This window comes from Rhea americana, unplaced genomic scaffold, assembly GCF_003343005.1.
Source record: "Rhea americana isolate MKP2758 unplaced genomic scaffold, rheAme1 scaffold_35, whole genome shotgun sequence".
Classification (NCBI taxonomy): Eukaryota; Metazoa; Chordata; class Aves; order Rheiformes; family Rheidae; genus Rhea; species Rhea americana.
Window position 1 is genome coordinate 3,702,618 of NW_028186479.1, and position 15,035 is coordinate 3,717,652.

The 15,035-nt window shown below is 36.0% G+C and overlaps 1 protein-coding gene across 3 annotated transcripts in view; it reads left to right on the forward strand.

Annotated features, from left to right (window-relative positions):
* Positions 1–15,035, forward strand: part of ANO10 (anoctamin 10) — a 125,094-nt gene that overhangs the window by 1,321 nt on the left and 108,738 nt on the right. For all 3 annotated transcript variants that reach the window (XM_085311816.1, XM_085311815.1, XM_085311817.1), the window contains exons 2-7: positions 1,363–1,510; positions 2,671–2,853; positions 4,793–4,927; positions 6,790–6,909; positions 10,029–10,598; positions 13,993–14,048. In XM_085311816.1, coding sequence (XP_085167942.1) covers positions 1,363–1,510; positions 2,671–2,853; positions 4,793–4,927; positions 6,790–6,909; positions 10,029–10,598; positions 13,993–14,048 — 1,212 coding nt within the window. The remainder of the gene's footprint in view (positions 1–1,362; positions 1,511–2,670; positions 2,854–4,792; positions 4,928–6,789; positions 6,910–10,028; positions 10,599–13,992; positions 14,049–15,035) is intronic.

The following is a 15,035-nucleotide window of genomic DNA, read 5'->3' on the forward strand; positions in this document are numbered from 1 at the left end:
TGAATCATTGACATAATCACAGTACAATACCTAATCGTTTAACAAATATTTTGATTTGTCTGAATCRTTCTGCCTGTACAGGTTTGCATCTAAAATGTAATTTAAATATTGTATTAATCTAGTATATTACTCTTATAAATCTGCACACTTGGTTCAGAGCTGTAAATACAAATGCTGCACAACTGTGTGCRTATGAATCTGCCCACAAGTGAAAGTAACTGGAAAACCAGTTGATTCTGAGAGTGAAAGTTTCTTTGCTAATCAAAAGAAAATATACATGTTTATTACAATAAGTCTGTATTTAAAGAATAACTATATTTTGTTGCATAAATTATATGAAATACTGGGGATTGTGATTTCTCTGTGAAACGTATATGATAACTGTCATAAAAGCTCAACTGTGTACTTCAAGCTTAGTTATTAAGTATTATTCTTTTGCACAGGAGAAAAGTGCTTAGAATCAAAAGCAACGAGTTAAATGTGTTCTTCAGTGAAACTAACAGCAGGAAAAAAAAACCCAAACCCTTCAGCACAGTTTTTAATTCAGTGCATAGCAGGGATTTTTTTGTTTTTTTTTCCAAAATTGGAAATTTTGGAAAAATTTGTCTTTGTACAGTAAGCCCTCTAAGATGCTTTAGTAAACAAGGAAAGGCCTGAAGCATGATAAGGTTATCACTGTAGAATCCTTTATCTAAAGGTTGAAGGAACAATATGAACATAATGGTTTTGATAATTGATGTGTAGAACTAGGCTAATGCTTAGTTCTTTGCATCTGGACTTTGTCACAGAACAATTGATTTATATCTTTCAACAAGTCTTTTAAGTGCTCTATATGTAATTTGCCTACCTATAAAATAGGTATCCTGGTCACCTACCAAGGATGTAATCATAAGATTAATATGAGAAGATACCTTCTTAGCTGTGTGATGTATTTGCATACCCGTACTAGGGAAAGCTTATTATTTTGGGGTATCTGACTAGTGTTCTCTTCAGTTAATATTTTCACTTGCTAACAAGATGCTGTAGGAAGTTGCAAACTGTTGCTTTTGATGATAATTTCTCTTTATTAATGTTTGTTTATTTCTTTGCCTTCTCACTACCACTACTTTGCTATACGTGACAAGAACAACTTTGCTACTTAGAGCATAGACATACGTGCCACGAAAAGCTGGCAGTGTCTTGCCAAATGGTGACTGTAGAGATTACTCAAATGCTTCACAGTATTGTTTCTGATAAGTCACAGAAATATACACCTGTTCCTTCGCTAAGCACAAACACATGACTGTAACTTGCTATGACAAAGTTTTGTGCTCTTCAGATTGATATTGAATATTATTTTTTATTTTTTTTAATACTTAAAAGCTCTCAAAAATGAAGGAAAGCTGGTCTTCCTTTGACACTTTTGAGCCTAACTTCAGGCCTTTGGTAGTAATTGAGCTTGCAAAAGGCACCAAAGAGGAAACCAGGGAATGGCTCACTAAAAGAATTGTGGACAAAAAGGCAAATGGAGGTGAGTAAAATATGACTTCTATAAGACTTTGAATTTGAGTGGGCTCTCATCATGATATCAAGACAAAAAATATTTTTTTCAGATAATTTTTTAAAAATTATTGTTTAGTCAGTGCCACTCTGTTTTGCTGTTTTGAAGTTACTTAATTTTAAGACTAGAGCTTTGGACTTGCCTTGATTGAATTATTTATTTCGGTCCATTTGTCCTAGTGGGTGAGGTATTTTGAATTTTAGTATTGTGTTTCAAAGCTTGCTTTGCCTTGGTGTTTGTGTCACGTACATTTAATAACTTAGTACTGTGTTAACCCAATCATTAATGAAAATATTAGGTAAAGGCYACAGGCCTATTGAGATTTAGAATCCTTGCATTTTGGCAGTGAAACACTGATAACCTCTCGGTTAACACAGTTTTGTAATCAGTTTTTATATTTGTTGTGTAAAGCCTTTTTCTCTGGTTTCTTACAAGAATGTTATAAACCTTTCTAAATCAGATTCCATCACATCTGTTGCGCTGTCCACATGGCTTGGTACAATGCTGCAGAAAGAAACTGAGTTAGCAAGAAGCAACTCAATCTTGACAAATTCATGTTGCCTTTTAATTATCTTTTTGCTAGCTTGTAGGCTTTTACAAAGAGACTATATCATTACTTGTTTCAATATACTTCCAGGAACTGAAGTTAGGCTAATTCATCTGTAATTTCTTASATTATTTTTTTAAGAAAGGCACTATTTATGACGGATGGTCAGTAATACTTTARTGGCTGTTCATTCTGTGGCTACAAATTTGCTTTCAGGCCTGTGTTAGATGTCAGTGATGTTTCTATTTCAAAAGTCTTGTCTCCTTAAAAATGAGTGGGTTTATTTACCGAAGTAAAATCRTTTATGTACTTAAAGTGTTGCAGGAATAGATCCAGACTGTCCTGTGTATCCCAGTTCAGCATCTGTCAGTGCTTCTATGGAAATGGGTGAATTAGGGAGGGGACTTTGCAAGATTCTTAATACCTCATGTYAGGTGTTGTTGAAGCCTCAATTCTTTGTACCCTTAAAAAGTTAAAACTTCAGTGCTTCTGATAACTCAGTCTTATGTGATAAATATTAAAATAGTAGTTTTTCAAGACAAAACTTTTGCRTGTGTTCTTCATTATTTTACGTTTTTTATAGGTGCACAGCTGCTGGTTAAACCGTTGGCYACAGAAAATGAAGACCAAAATATTTATCTAGTTGGAGCTTCCCACTTACGGCTGTTGCTGGGAGCTGAAACTGTGGGTTTGGTGAAGGAATGTAATGATAACTCAATGAGAACTTTTACATACAGTAGTAGAAAAACTTTCAAAAATTTTGCAGGTAAGCATTTCTAGGGCTCTTGTATCATTACAAAATTATGGTTGAAGATTATAAGCAATCATGCTATCAAATCTTTCACTGTCTTTGTATTCCTTGGAATGGTGACATGAACAGAAATAGGAAGATCAAGCCATGAATTATTAAATAGTTGCTTTTACCTCTGGAAATTCAGATGGATTTAATCTGTATTTTTCTTTCCTGTGACTTTCACTTTCAGCTTGTTTTTASTTTATACATTTGTGTATTTCAAGTATTCTCTCATTTTCAGCAAAAGCTTTCATGCAAATAAGAAGAAACAGTTGATAAACATGGATGCAGGATTAGCAATCCATGCTGTGAATTAACATTACACCTTAATTTCTTAACAAAAATAGCTATGAGTGAGTTTTGAGGTTTATTGTATTATGAGTAGCTAGAGAAGATAGTAGTGTTTTTCTCTATTGTGTTTATACTTAAAACAGAATTAAGTAATTAAATAACAGCACAGGGCATTTACATTCACTGGGTTTGGGGCATGATTTGCAGAGAAACCATTCATTTTCCCTTTTATTCTGGGGATGCTGCCAAAATAGTATCTCTTTCCTTTAAAGATACCACCTGCTAGGTAGCTGACCCCCTAGAATAGTAATGGTAGAACTTGTTTTGATCTCCGAGTAAATATTGGAGTGCCAACTTAGTTTGCTAATGCTTTTAATTTGCCTGACTTAGTGATGCCTTTCAGCACATTTTCAATATAAAGGTTCTTGGATCTGTCTGAAACAGCAGTAAAGCTTTTTGGCAGTTGATTTTTGTTACTGTTGCTTGATGCTGATTTATTCAGCACTGCAGTCAAGAAGACTGGTGTGTCCAGTAATTGTTGCAGTGTGGTTTCTTTTGCGGACAGTTAATGCTAATCTGGTTGTCACTGCCACCTGAGTAGCAGCTGGGACTCCCAACTACTGTAAATCAGAAGAATTTTTGCTAGATCTCCCTCTCCCTCCCTCTCCTCCCTCCCTTCCCTTCCGTTGGTTTTCACTCACTGTCTAATGTTACCTGATCAGAGAATAAACAATTGACCTAAATTAGATGAAAGAATACATATGTCATCTACAAAGCGAAACCCTGTGGCCTCTGTTTTGTTATTTATATTTCTAGTTCCCCAGTTTAAATAATAATTATATGCCTGTTCTCTCTGTTAGAGAATTGTTGCTGTTTACTTCATTACTTAGTGTATTTAGGACCATCTGTATAGTTCTTATTCCTAGAAGATTAAAAAAAGGGGGGGCTATTATCTCAAAGAAACTAGACTCTGCTTCCTTGATGATAAATTTCTCACAGGCTGGTTGCTGTAGCTCTTTAAAATTTGAGATTCTTTTTAAGGTTTCTTACAGTTTCACCTTGTTTGTGTATTTTTGTTGCAACTAATTGTCTCAAGTGCCTTATCATTATGTTTCCTAGGCACTAGAGAATARTATTTCTATACTGTGATAATAGGTGTGAAATGCTTACCAGAAGGCAGATCTGTCCTGACATCTTACTRTTGTTTTTAGTTATCAAAATACTTCAGGAACTGTATGGCAGAARGGGATATGGAGATTTTCTGGGAGTGGCAAGTAATGGGTACCTAAGCAAGAGGGCGAAAGTGTGTAGTACTTCCTAGTATACTCTTCCAGCCTCCAGCAATCTGTAACTCAAGGACATCTTTGTCTCGAGTGACATGTTTCCTTAATTCACCTGTCATGTAGTGACAGTCAAACATGTAGTGAGTCAGTTAGTGAAAACTTTTCTTAATAAGTCTATTYTAAATTGTGGAGGTTTTGCTAGCAATTGTTGGTTGGCTGTAATTGTGTCACTTTTTTTTTTTTTTTTTGAAACTGGTTATTTTCAGTAGTTATTTGTTGCTAAGGTTGTTTTGCTATGCCACAAACTTTTATACTTTTTATTTTTTAATTTTATTTAGATGACAATCACAATTTCCTTACAATGGCAGAATGTCAATATATCATCAAACACGAACTTGAAAATTTGAGAGCTAAAGATGAAAAAATCATCCCTGGATATCCTCAGGCAAAGCTATATCCAGGAAAATCGATTGGTAAGTAATGTAGTTTGTCTGTAACTCACTTCCTTGACTTATAATGTTGTTCATGGTGAAAATAATTTAATATTTTCCTGCAGTGAAGAGAAATCCTTCAGACTTTAAGTCACACTAGTATTAATCAACTTTGTTTTCTCTTCTTGAAGCTGTGCACAGTGATAGGAGGCAATGGGCACATGTTTTAACTAGAGAAATTCCAAATAGGCACTAAGAAACTTTTTTTCACAGTGAGTGTAATCAAACATCGGAACAAGGGCTTAGAGAAATTGTGGAAATTSTGTCYTTGGAGATAYTCACTTCTTGACTGGATGAGGCCCTGAGCAGCCTTCTACAAGTTGAACCTCCTTTGAGCAGAGGGTTGGAACTGACAACTTCCAGAGGGTCATTCCTACCTGAGTTTCTCCATGAGACTGACTCTGTTCTTAGATTCTTTTCAGTTATGTTTTATTTTTTTGTATATTGATGGCATCCATTTTTTTTTATAAGTAATACACAAAATGTTTGTGTAAAGAAACAATTTTCTTCAACAAGTGGGAAAGCCACAAGATACAGTTGAAATAATAAATATAGTTCACACTGATAGAATCTTACTCTAAAAAGAAGCAAGTACAAGTTGTTATTTACTCATAGAAAAAGTAAATACTTAGTCATGTATGGAAACATTTTTGCCTCATGGGTAGATTTGTGACCTGCTGAGGTTGGAAGGWGTGTAACATGAACCATCCTATTTTGTGATGTTTATATTAGATAATGATATGTTTGGATTGTCTCCTTATGAAAGTATTGGAATCAGTAATAGTGTTTCAGAGCTACAGGTTTCACAATATGAAAGAAGTTGGATTTCATTCTCTTGATTTCATTTATCCTCATCTTTTATTTGAGAACTCTTCCATTTGTCAGCTAGTACTATATTTAGGGTAGCTGCAATAGTCCTTTGGTACAGATGTTACAGTTTCCTAGGAGCCAGTTTATCRTTTAATAACTCTATATCCTTTTAATAATGGTATTTTTAATTCATTAGCGTTAGTTGCCTAAGTAAGAAGAACTATRTGTTTCAGTGATTGCAGAAATGTATGTAAAGACAGATGTCAGATGAGTTTGCATTGTTGGCTTTTTGTATAGATGGGCATTTTTCTACATGTATCAGGTGGGTATCTATGAGAAATGGAAAAAAATTATCGTCTAATTTCTAGTGCCTCCCTTCTCCTATTTTTGAATTTATTTTCAATAATTCCACAGTTGTTACTTCAAGAGCAGTTTGTTAATGCTTTATCAACGTAGAGAGTATTGTTAACAAAAGCTAAATAAAAGTTGTAGAATATTTGGTTTGTTTGCAGTGGAGATGCATTGTAACTTATGAACTGGTATAAATGGATCATTCAAAATGTTTTTAGTGTCCCATAATAAATATAGTAATGGTGTTTTCAATTTAGCTTTTGTTTTATTTTAGCTATTTTGGTTCAAATGAAGTAGGCAGACCTAGCAATAAGTAGTATGAAAGTTTCCCCACATAGCATTTGAGTTTTGACCTGTAGCATTTCTTGTTTAGGCTGCAATCGATTATACTGCCAGCTTGTGACATAGTTAATAAGATGTGTAAAGATTTGTCTTTCTCTTCCTGTGGATAGCACTTCAGCCTAGTCTTTGTAGAARAAGTTAGAGCTCATGCTCTCTATGATAGGTAATGTTTAACTAACATGTAGGCATTTTATGTGTTTTGAAGATTTAAATGCTTAATTTATTTCAAAGGAATTGTAGGCTTGCTAATATACAATGTAATTTATTTGCATGCATTTCAATTTTGTGCTTTAAAGGAGTAATGGGTACTTTTTTGTTTTTTAATTATTGTTTTCCTTTAGTGAGAAGATTATTGACTAGTGGTATCCTAGTTCAGATATTTCCACTGCATGACCGAGAAGAGTTGAAAAAGCTCCGGCATACCTGGTATGGTCGAGTCAAAATTGGCTATCAACCTTTAGGTATGTGAACATTTACTCCACTACAAATAAAGGGCAAGGTTTGAAGCTGGAGAATTTTTCTGTTCAGCTTCTATGAGAAGGCCAAAAGCTCTTCCCAACTTCTGCTCTGATGCTTAGCCACTACAGAAGTGCCGCTTTTCTGTGGAAGTGTTGTACTAAGTCTGTTGCCTGTAGTTTCACAAAGAGCGCACCTTGTCACCTGAGCTTATGCACTGCAGCTCGCCTCTTCTAATATCACTTTTCTGCCGCAAGTTGCTTTATTGGGCTTTATGAACCAAAGCTTTTATTTCACCTAGCCTTGCTGTTACTGATCTTGGAACCAACAGGACAGCTTAGATGCTGATTAAGGGTACATCGGCAGTTACAGGTAAGTTGATGTGCACAGCTGAAGTCTCCTCATCAATTCTTCTTTGATTCTAGGATAACTGAACTTCAGTGACTATAGGATAATCTTTTGCTGTAATGACAATGCAAATCTGGAGAGAAGCACTGGTTGCTGTCTATTGATTCTTTTGGATATAGGAATTCTATGCCGTATAGGTCTTTAGTCATGGTTTCCAAGTTTTTTGGGGGCAATTCAAAGGCTTACTATCTGCAGTGTGATTATCTCTCATAATACTAAGTCTTTCCTGTATCTGAAGCATCATTTTCCTTGAATTGAGGGTGGAGCAGGGAAGATGCAGTCTTCAAAGTTGAAAGGTTTCCCAAAATTAACCAACTGCTCTTCTCCTTTACTAGTGAATGTCAGAGTACTGTACTGACTGGATTCTCTTAGATATTCCAGAYATGGAGGGTGTAATGTTTAATATCCGATTCAATTATTTGAAAATATTTGATRTTACACAGGATTTTGATTTAGTGGAATCCTAGTCCCTAGGAAGGAATATGTGGGTTGAAGCCAGCTCAAACCCACTGCTCTCTTTGAAGTTCATTTGTTAGTTGTTCAGCTTTTATACTCCAAGTCTGACTTGGAGTCTATGCTCCCTCCATTCTGGTCTGGCTAACTCAATAAGACATTCACASTCTTTTGATTAACTCAAGGAAAAACATTTACACAACAGTTGAGCCACTCAACTGGTATAGCAGTTTATCTAAGAAAAAGGTTTCCATCTGGTCCCCTTTGTGCTGAGATAAATTCAGCTTTACTTGCAACAGCTGTGTCCTGTCACTCCCTCCATTCTTTCCTGAGCTTACTGGGCAGACTGCTCCTGCCCATCTCCTCTGAGCCTTCTTCCTTTATAGGGTTTCATTGGTCTGTCTCAGTGAGGCAGGTTTTCTCTCCATCAGCATTCCTGGTGTGATTCCCTGAAGCAATTTAAGACTTGTGAAGTTGGGTGACTCAGAGTCTGCAGATTAGGCATCTGTAAGATTGCATTTTAACAACAATCTGCACATAACAGAATCTTCCTCCCATCAACAAGGCAGTAATGCATCAAGCTGGGATTATATTTTCAAACTGGCTCTTGGCAGGAAAGTTCAGCAATGTTTGGGGTTCCCAAAATTATTTTGATTTGTAGGCCTGTCAAGAATGTGTTTACAACCATTTAAGTTAGATTCATGGTCTTTATGAAGGCTGTGTATTATTTTCTGTCACATTCACTTGAATGTTTTGTACACATTAAATAATGAAAATGAGTTTTAGTCTGGCAGTGCAAAGATTTAAGAGTTCTGGATTCTAAAGTTGTACAGTTTACCTRAAAATAAGAAAACAGAGATTTGGGAGTTTGCCTGATTTTTAATTTCTTAGTCTGTCAGTTACTTGAGGCTTTTTCCTAAGTTATAGGAGGTTGAAGAACTGGCTCAGTAGTGCCCTGTCTGCAGAGTATTTGGTTACAGCTTATGTCTTGTTTATACAGGAGAATTTATTTGACTGGTATTGAATACACATGAAATTTCAAAGTAAATTGTAGTAGGAACACTGTAACACATGTACTCATTGTAGGAATCTCTTTTCCTGTTGTGCCTTTGGAGTGTGGATGGTGCTAATGATTCACACTTAAAACACTTAAACTTATTTGATTAAAGATTTACCATCAAATTACCATTGAGAGGAGTGTTGGAATGCTCATGGTTCTTTTGCTTTACCTTTCTATCTTSTCTTCAGAGACTTAACAGATTGACAATTATGAACTTCTGCTGTAGTGTCTTGCAAACCACATTATACCATAAGAATATCCTAGTATTACACACAAGTTTTTATGTGMTAACATTTTGTGGAGAATATAGTAGTGTCAATTCAGAGGTCATCATGCCATGGTTGCTTATTATGTTGATAAATACATATACWGCAGCCGCCTACAAGCATAAAGTATCTGGTCTTTGAAGGAGGCAAAGGCAAATAGATTTAGGCATTCTTACATTTTATGTGGTGTCATTTCTAGATAATGATGACTAATACTTCTCTAGCTTTTTAGTARTAAAATTCTTCCTTGAAAATAACRAATCCATCATGAGATATAGCTGTTAGTAGCACACTTTTCAAGTCTTGAGAATATCAGAGCAGACAACATGGGTGAGTACAGCAAGTACATGTTTCATTGTCAGTTGTCTACTAGAAGAGAATGTCTTGGCCTGGATGTACTATCCGACAGGTTCCTAATTTCAGATATCCATATATCTTTTCATATCTTACACTGACAGCTGGCAAAGCATAATTAGTACTTTTGGCCCTGAACAAACTGAGAAAAATAACTGATTCCCAGGTCTACTTAAAACAATGAGAAGCTTCAAAAATCAACTATCATTTCCACTTAAATTTTGATTTCTATGTATTTGTTCAATAAGAGTCTGTTTTCAAGAAAACTATTATTTTTTTTTCCTCTGAATATTTGGTGCTAGTATTGCAGATATTGAGATGTTCGATTTCTTTACCAAAATTTATGTATGTATGCGTGTGTGTATGTATGTGTGTCTGTATACGCACACATGCACAGACATACGCGTGCACACGTTTAAATAACTGTTCTGGGTTTTTGGAACGTCAGAGAAGAACAAAAAAAGTAATAATATTGGTTGTGATATTTAGAAAACTGGGCCATGGGCTTCATTTAAAGTAAAGTTTGATATTCTATAGACATCTGTGTTAAGTGTAGGCTTAACTGATCTGTTTTTCTCTGCAGATGAAATACGCTGCTACTTTGGTGAAACCATTGCTCTCTACTTTGGCTTCTTAGAATAYTTCACATTTGCTTTGATTCCGATGGCTGTCATTGGGATTCCTTATTATGTGTTTGCATGGGAAGACTATGATAAATACGTGATGTTTGCTGCATTCAATCTACTCTGGTCCACTGTGATCCTGGAAGTTTGGAAGCGGTTTTGTGCTGTGTTGACATACCGTTGGGGGACCCTATTAATGAAGCGGCAGTTTGAAGAACCAAGACCAGGATTCCATGGTGTTCTGGGTGTTAATCCTGTCACTGGGAGGGAAGAACCAGTGTACTCCAGTATTAGAAGACAGATACGGATTTATCTGGTATCCTTGCCATTTGTGTGCCTTTGCCTCTACTTCTCACTGTATGTGATGATGATTTACTTTGACTTGGAACAGTGGGCTCTGGATTATCATAAGGAGAATGAATCTAACTTCAGYAGTTTGATGCTGTTTGTGCCCAGCATCATATACGCTATTGTGATTGAAATTATGAACCGTATCTATCGGTATGCTGCTGAATTTTTAACGTCATGGGGTAAGAAACTTCTTTATTTTTCTATCTTTTGCATAAAAATTTAGAATCCCAAATGTTCAAGATTTATGTCTTAGTAGAATACATTATGTATACATGTGTAGAATACACGTGAGTTCTTGTTCCCTGGAATGGGGTAAAAGAGAGGGACATTTTAACTTACATTTCTTATTTCCATATTCTGAGGCTGCAGTTTCATGTTTGATTTAATTTGGTTTAGAGTCTAGGCTGCTAACAAGAGGGGTGATCCTGCCTTCCTCCTCAGYCACTCTCTGCCTCTGATGCAGAAGTCCAGCTTCCCTGATTCCGCTTTGTGTGCGGCTATATTAGCCGTAGCATTGACAACGGGGAAGAGGTTAGAACATGAAGATAGGAATTCAGAGCTGGGTGGTAGGAGGGACTATCCTGGCAGCCCACATGCATAGTGTTCTGAAACCACAATCTGGAGTTGATGAGTACGTCTTAGTCTACTGATATATCCATACAGAGGGCAGAGACACTAAGATAATAGCACAAAATCTAAAACCATTAACTAAGTTGTCATATGAGTGTGTGTGTGTATGTATGACACACATGATAAGACCAACCATATCAAAAGATTTTCAATCATTGGGCACCTTGAGAAGAGGAATGTTGTAACAGATTGCCTTTTTCTCTCTGCACATGATTTATATATAGTAAATTGGGCCTTATGTTTTGTAATCAAGCATGACCATAGTGAAATGTTAGTGTTTATTTTGAATCTTAGCACTTCCATGGACATGCACACTCAGTTTCAGACCGAGTTAATGGATGAAGCTAATGGGCATTTAAATGGTTTGTATAGCTCAGGATGGCATACATTTAAAGTGAAATCCAGATTATTGAAGGTGGAGGCCCAGAAAATTAACCTAAGAAAGATTAAGCAAAAGGGAGGTAAGTAGAAAAGACAAAATGAAGTTTTGATGCAGGGATTAGTTATGCATGCCAAAGTGGTATGCTCAGCAAGCTGAGCTTGACAGCAGCCATAATAAAAGGAAGCAAGTTCCTGATTTGTTTATGACTGTCCGAAGGTTGTTATTTTAACTTTAAGTTGTAAAATTGTATGTAGTTTTCAGTTGACTACCTTGTTTCATTTCTGTTACTATACTACAAGGAAAAGCCTTTATGCAAAATGCCAAGTTGTGCTGATCAGACAGACTGAAATACCTTTAACAGGTAACAAAGTTAGCTTGGGATATTGAAAATGGTAATCCTGTTAACGTGRTGTCCTACCTTAGGCAGTTAGCCTCTATTTTATTGCTTAATAACTTTGTAGGAGCACTGTGATAGAATGCTTATACAGAATCTAACACCTGAGATTGGCTGCAGTTTCACCAACAAAAATGAGCTGATTTAACATCTTTCCCTCACTGACAAGGGGAGGTCCCATTTTTAAGTTCCTTCCTTTTTTCTTCACTTCTGTGTACCTCACTGCATGATTCTAGCTAATTGTTGGCTCTAATGTTTGTTGGACTCTTTCTGTGAGTCATGCTCACCTTGAGAAAAATTATTTAGGGGAGAGTGGGGTAAGAAAGGGAAAGAAGTTTTCTCCTGGATTATTGATTCGGATTTGCTCATAGAAATGTTTGACGAATGGTAGAGTTACAACAGGAGATGTGCAAGCTTGAGAGCAGGAGATACAAGGAACAAATTGTTGGCAGGAAGAAAATGAGAGGCTTTTTTCCACTTCTGGCAGTGGAAAGCYGGTCAGGTTGGTTTAAGTGTTTGCGTACTCTCTACTTGTTGCTCCATGTGGCATTCCACTGTCAGTGTAAGCCTGGGCTGAGAGCATTTGGACACCTGCAGTGTAAAGTTAAAAGAAAAAACACAGTCAGTTTGGTAGATTTTGCAACAAGTTAACAAGTCTACCCATTGACTTTGGTTTTGATCAAGTTGAGGGGAGAGGCAGGTGGCGATTATGTTCTTTTGGGCCTGTGTAGGGTGAAACTATGCTTACTTTTTTGTTTGAGCATCTAGCTATATCAGGCCATCCTGCGGTGAAACACTGTTCTTTCTTTCTTGCTCGTTCTTTCTTTCTTGCTCGTTCTTTCTTTCTTGCTCGTTCTTTCTTTCTTGCTCTTCCCCCTCATCTTGAACTGCTGTTATGTGTTAAGCAGCATTAGTATTCATGCAACTTCTTGCACAGACATCGTGTTCTGCTGTGCTATCCAGTGTATTTATGCTTCCATGCTATTACCAAGACAGTCATCTGACTGCCCCCCCATCTCCTCCTTCCTGACCTATTTTCAGCTAAAGTCTGGCTTAAACAGTTGAACTGGTAAAGCACAGGAAACAGTCTGGTTATGGGAAAGGATAACTGCAGGAGTTGCAGGGTTTGCTGATGTTGTTCTTGCTAAAGAGGAAACACTCATAGAATCACTGACTTAGTTTGTGAATTTGAAAGCCCAGGGTGTATTTAAGCAAACCTCTTGCACCCATTTATTGTGAGAAGCTATCRTTTAGTGAAAGCTAAACTTATAAATCCCATTCAGTCACTTGAGTGCATCTTCCTTGTATCAGGCCCAACTTCATCTCTTTATCAGAGATAACCTCTGCTGTTCTGTTCTGAACAAAATTAGTAGGTAACAATCTTTCTTTTCCAGCCCTGTTGACATAGCTATGTTAATATGCTGCTTCCTCGTTTAGTTACTGTTTAGGTAACAGCCAGGGCCTTAGAGGTGTGATCAGACAAAATAGCAGAAATAGAAAATCATCTCCCATTCACTTTCCATTCTTCCTTCCTTCTCCTGCAATAACCTCTCCCTTAAAACATCTGCTTCTGACAGTTTATCCTGAATGAACTGAAGATACTGATTTTATAATAAGTAGTGCATCTGTTGAAATTTATATGACTTAGTCTTGCTTTGAGACTTAAAAGTCTCATCTAAAGTCCTGGGAAATGAATGGGAATAATTCTGTGAACTTTTATGGGGTTTGAATCAGATCCTGTATTGCTCTTTTTCATAACATGTTCTGGTTAGTTTTGCATTTGATTTCAGCCCCCAAAAATCAATGACTAGGCACAATTTATTAAGTGCTAAAGAGTAGTCTACTGTTTTTGTGTTATAAAACGGCTGTTCTGAGTAAGAAAGATGTTGTAAAATGGAAAGTCTTTGCAGTAGGGAAAGCACTAGAGCTGTAGCCAAAAATTTTATGTCTATATTGTGCATCAGATGCTCTTGACAGGTTAAGTGAGGTACTGGTACAGCATAAATTCTTTTCCCTATGAAATGTTATGGGAACAATTCCCTATAAACTATTACTTAGAGGGTTTCTAGAGAGAGGAGAAATGCCTGTTCGCTTTTTTGTATAACTTGGTGTCTAATATATGATATGTGCTTTTGCTGTTTACTAATTAATAATTTTGTTATTTTAGAAAATCACAGGCTGGAATCTTCATATCAGAATCACTTAATTCTGAAGGTTTTAGTAGTAAGTATGTAGTATAAGCAGCTTTTAAAGATTATTTAAAATGAGAACTTATGACATGTTGTATTAACACTTTCCTAGCATTCCCTCTCTGATCTACAATTTGGTGTAACCCCAAATACTAGCATAAAAATCAAAGTAAATTGAATTTCTGTTACAGTAACTTCTRGACTGTTCTAGTCATCTCCCTTTATAGTAGAGAGATGGATTTTTTTTTTTTTGTTTTTTGTTTTGTTTTCTTCCAGTGTTGTGAGTTGAGGTTCTTTCACTAGGATTCTGAGTATGTACATTTTTCTGTTAATCAGTGTGTTCCTGGCTTCAAGTAGGAACTATTCCTTTCATTTTTTTACAAGATTTTATGGGAACTATGTTGTAAAAAGTTCATGCGTTAATTTTCACCTGTATTAACATTCAGACAACTGTTGAGAGGAGGCTGGGTATAGATGTTCTTCAGTCTGCAGCTATGTAATTTATAGTATGTAGTGATCTATTTATTTTGTGACTCTATGTTGACTGTGTGTGTGTGTGTATATATATATATATATATATATATGTATATGTCTGATTGCTGCTTTAGGTGTATATCCAGTTGCAACTAACTAGTTCTAAGGAACAGTATTGTAAATCCTGAGTTCTCATATAAGATGTTTGGTAGAAGCAGTTGTGAAGATTGGCTGACTTGGAGACTCTTTTCTCCGTCCTTTTTGGAAAAAAATGGTTAACTGTCTTTTCAAATCCTTTTTGTTGCTGTTGTTTCCTTTTTTCCCCCTCAACTCCCAAAGCTTGCTTTTTTTGGGAAGAATTCTGAAATGTGTTAGAAAATTATCTGCTTGATGARCCTTTTATTACTTGTAACCTTTAGAGGTAAAACTCTTCTGTGTTTCAATTATACCTTTGTCCCCACTTGCCTTTCTGAAAAATTAGCACCATTTTTTCCCCATAGGAAATTTATATAAAAAAAAATTAAATGCTTAAATTATARAATGCTGA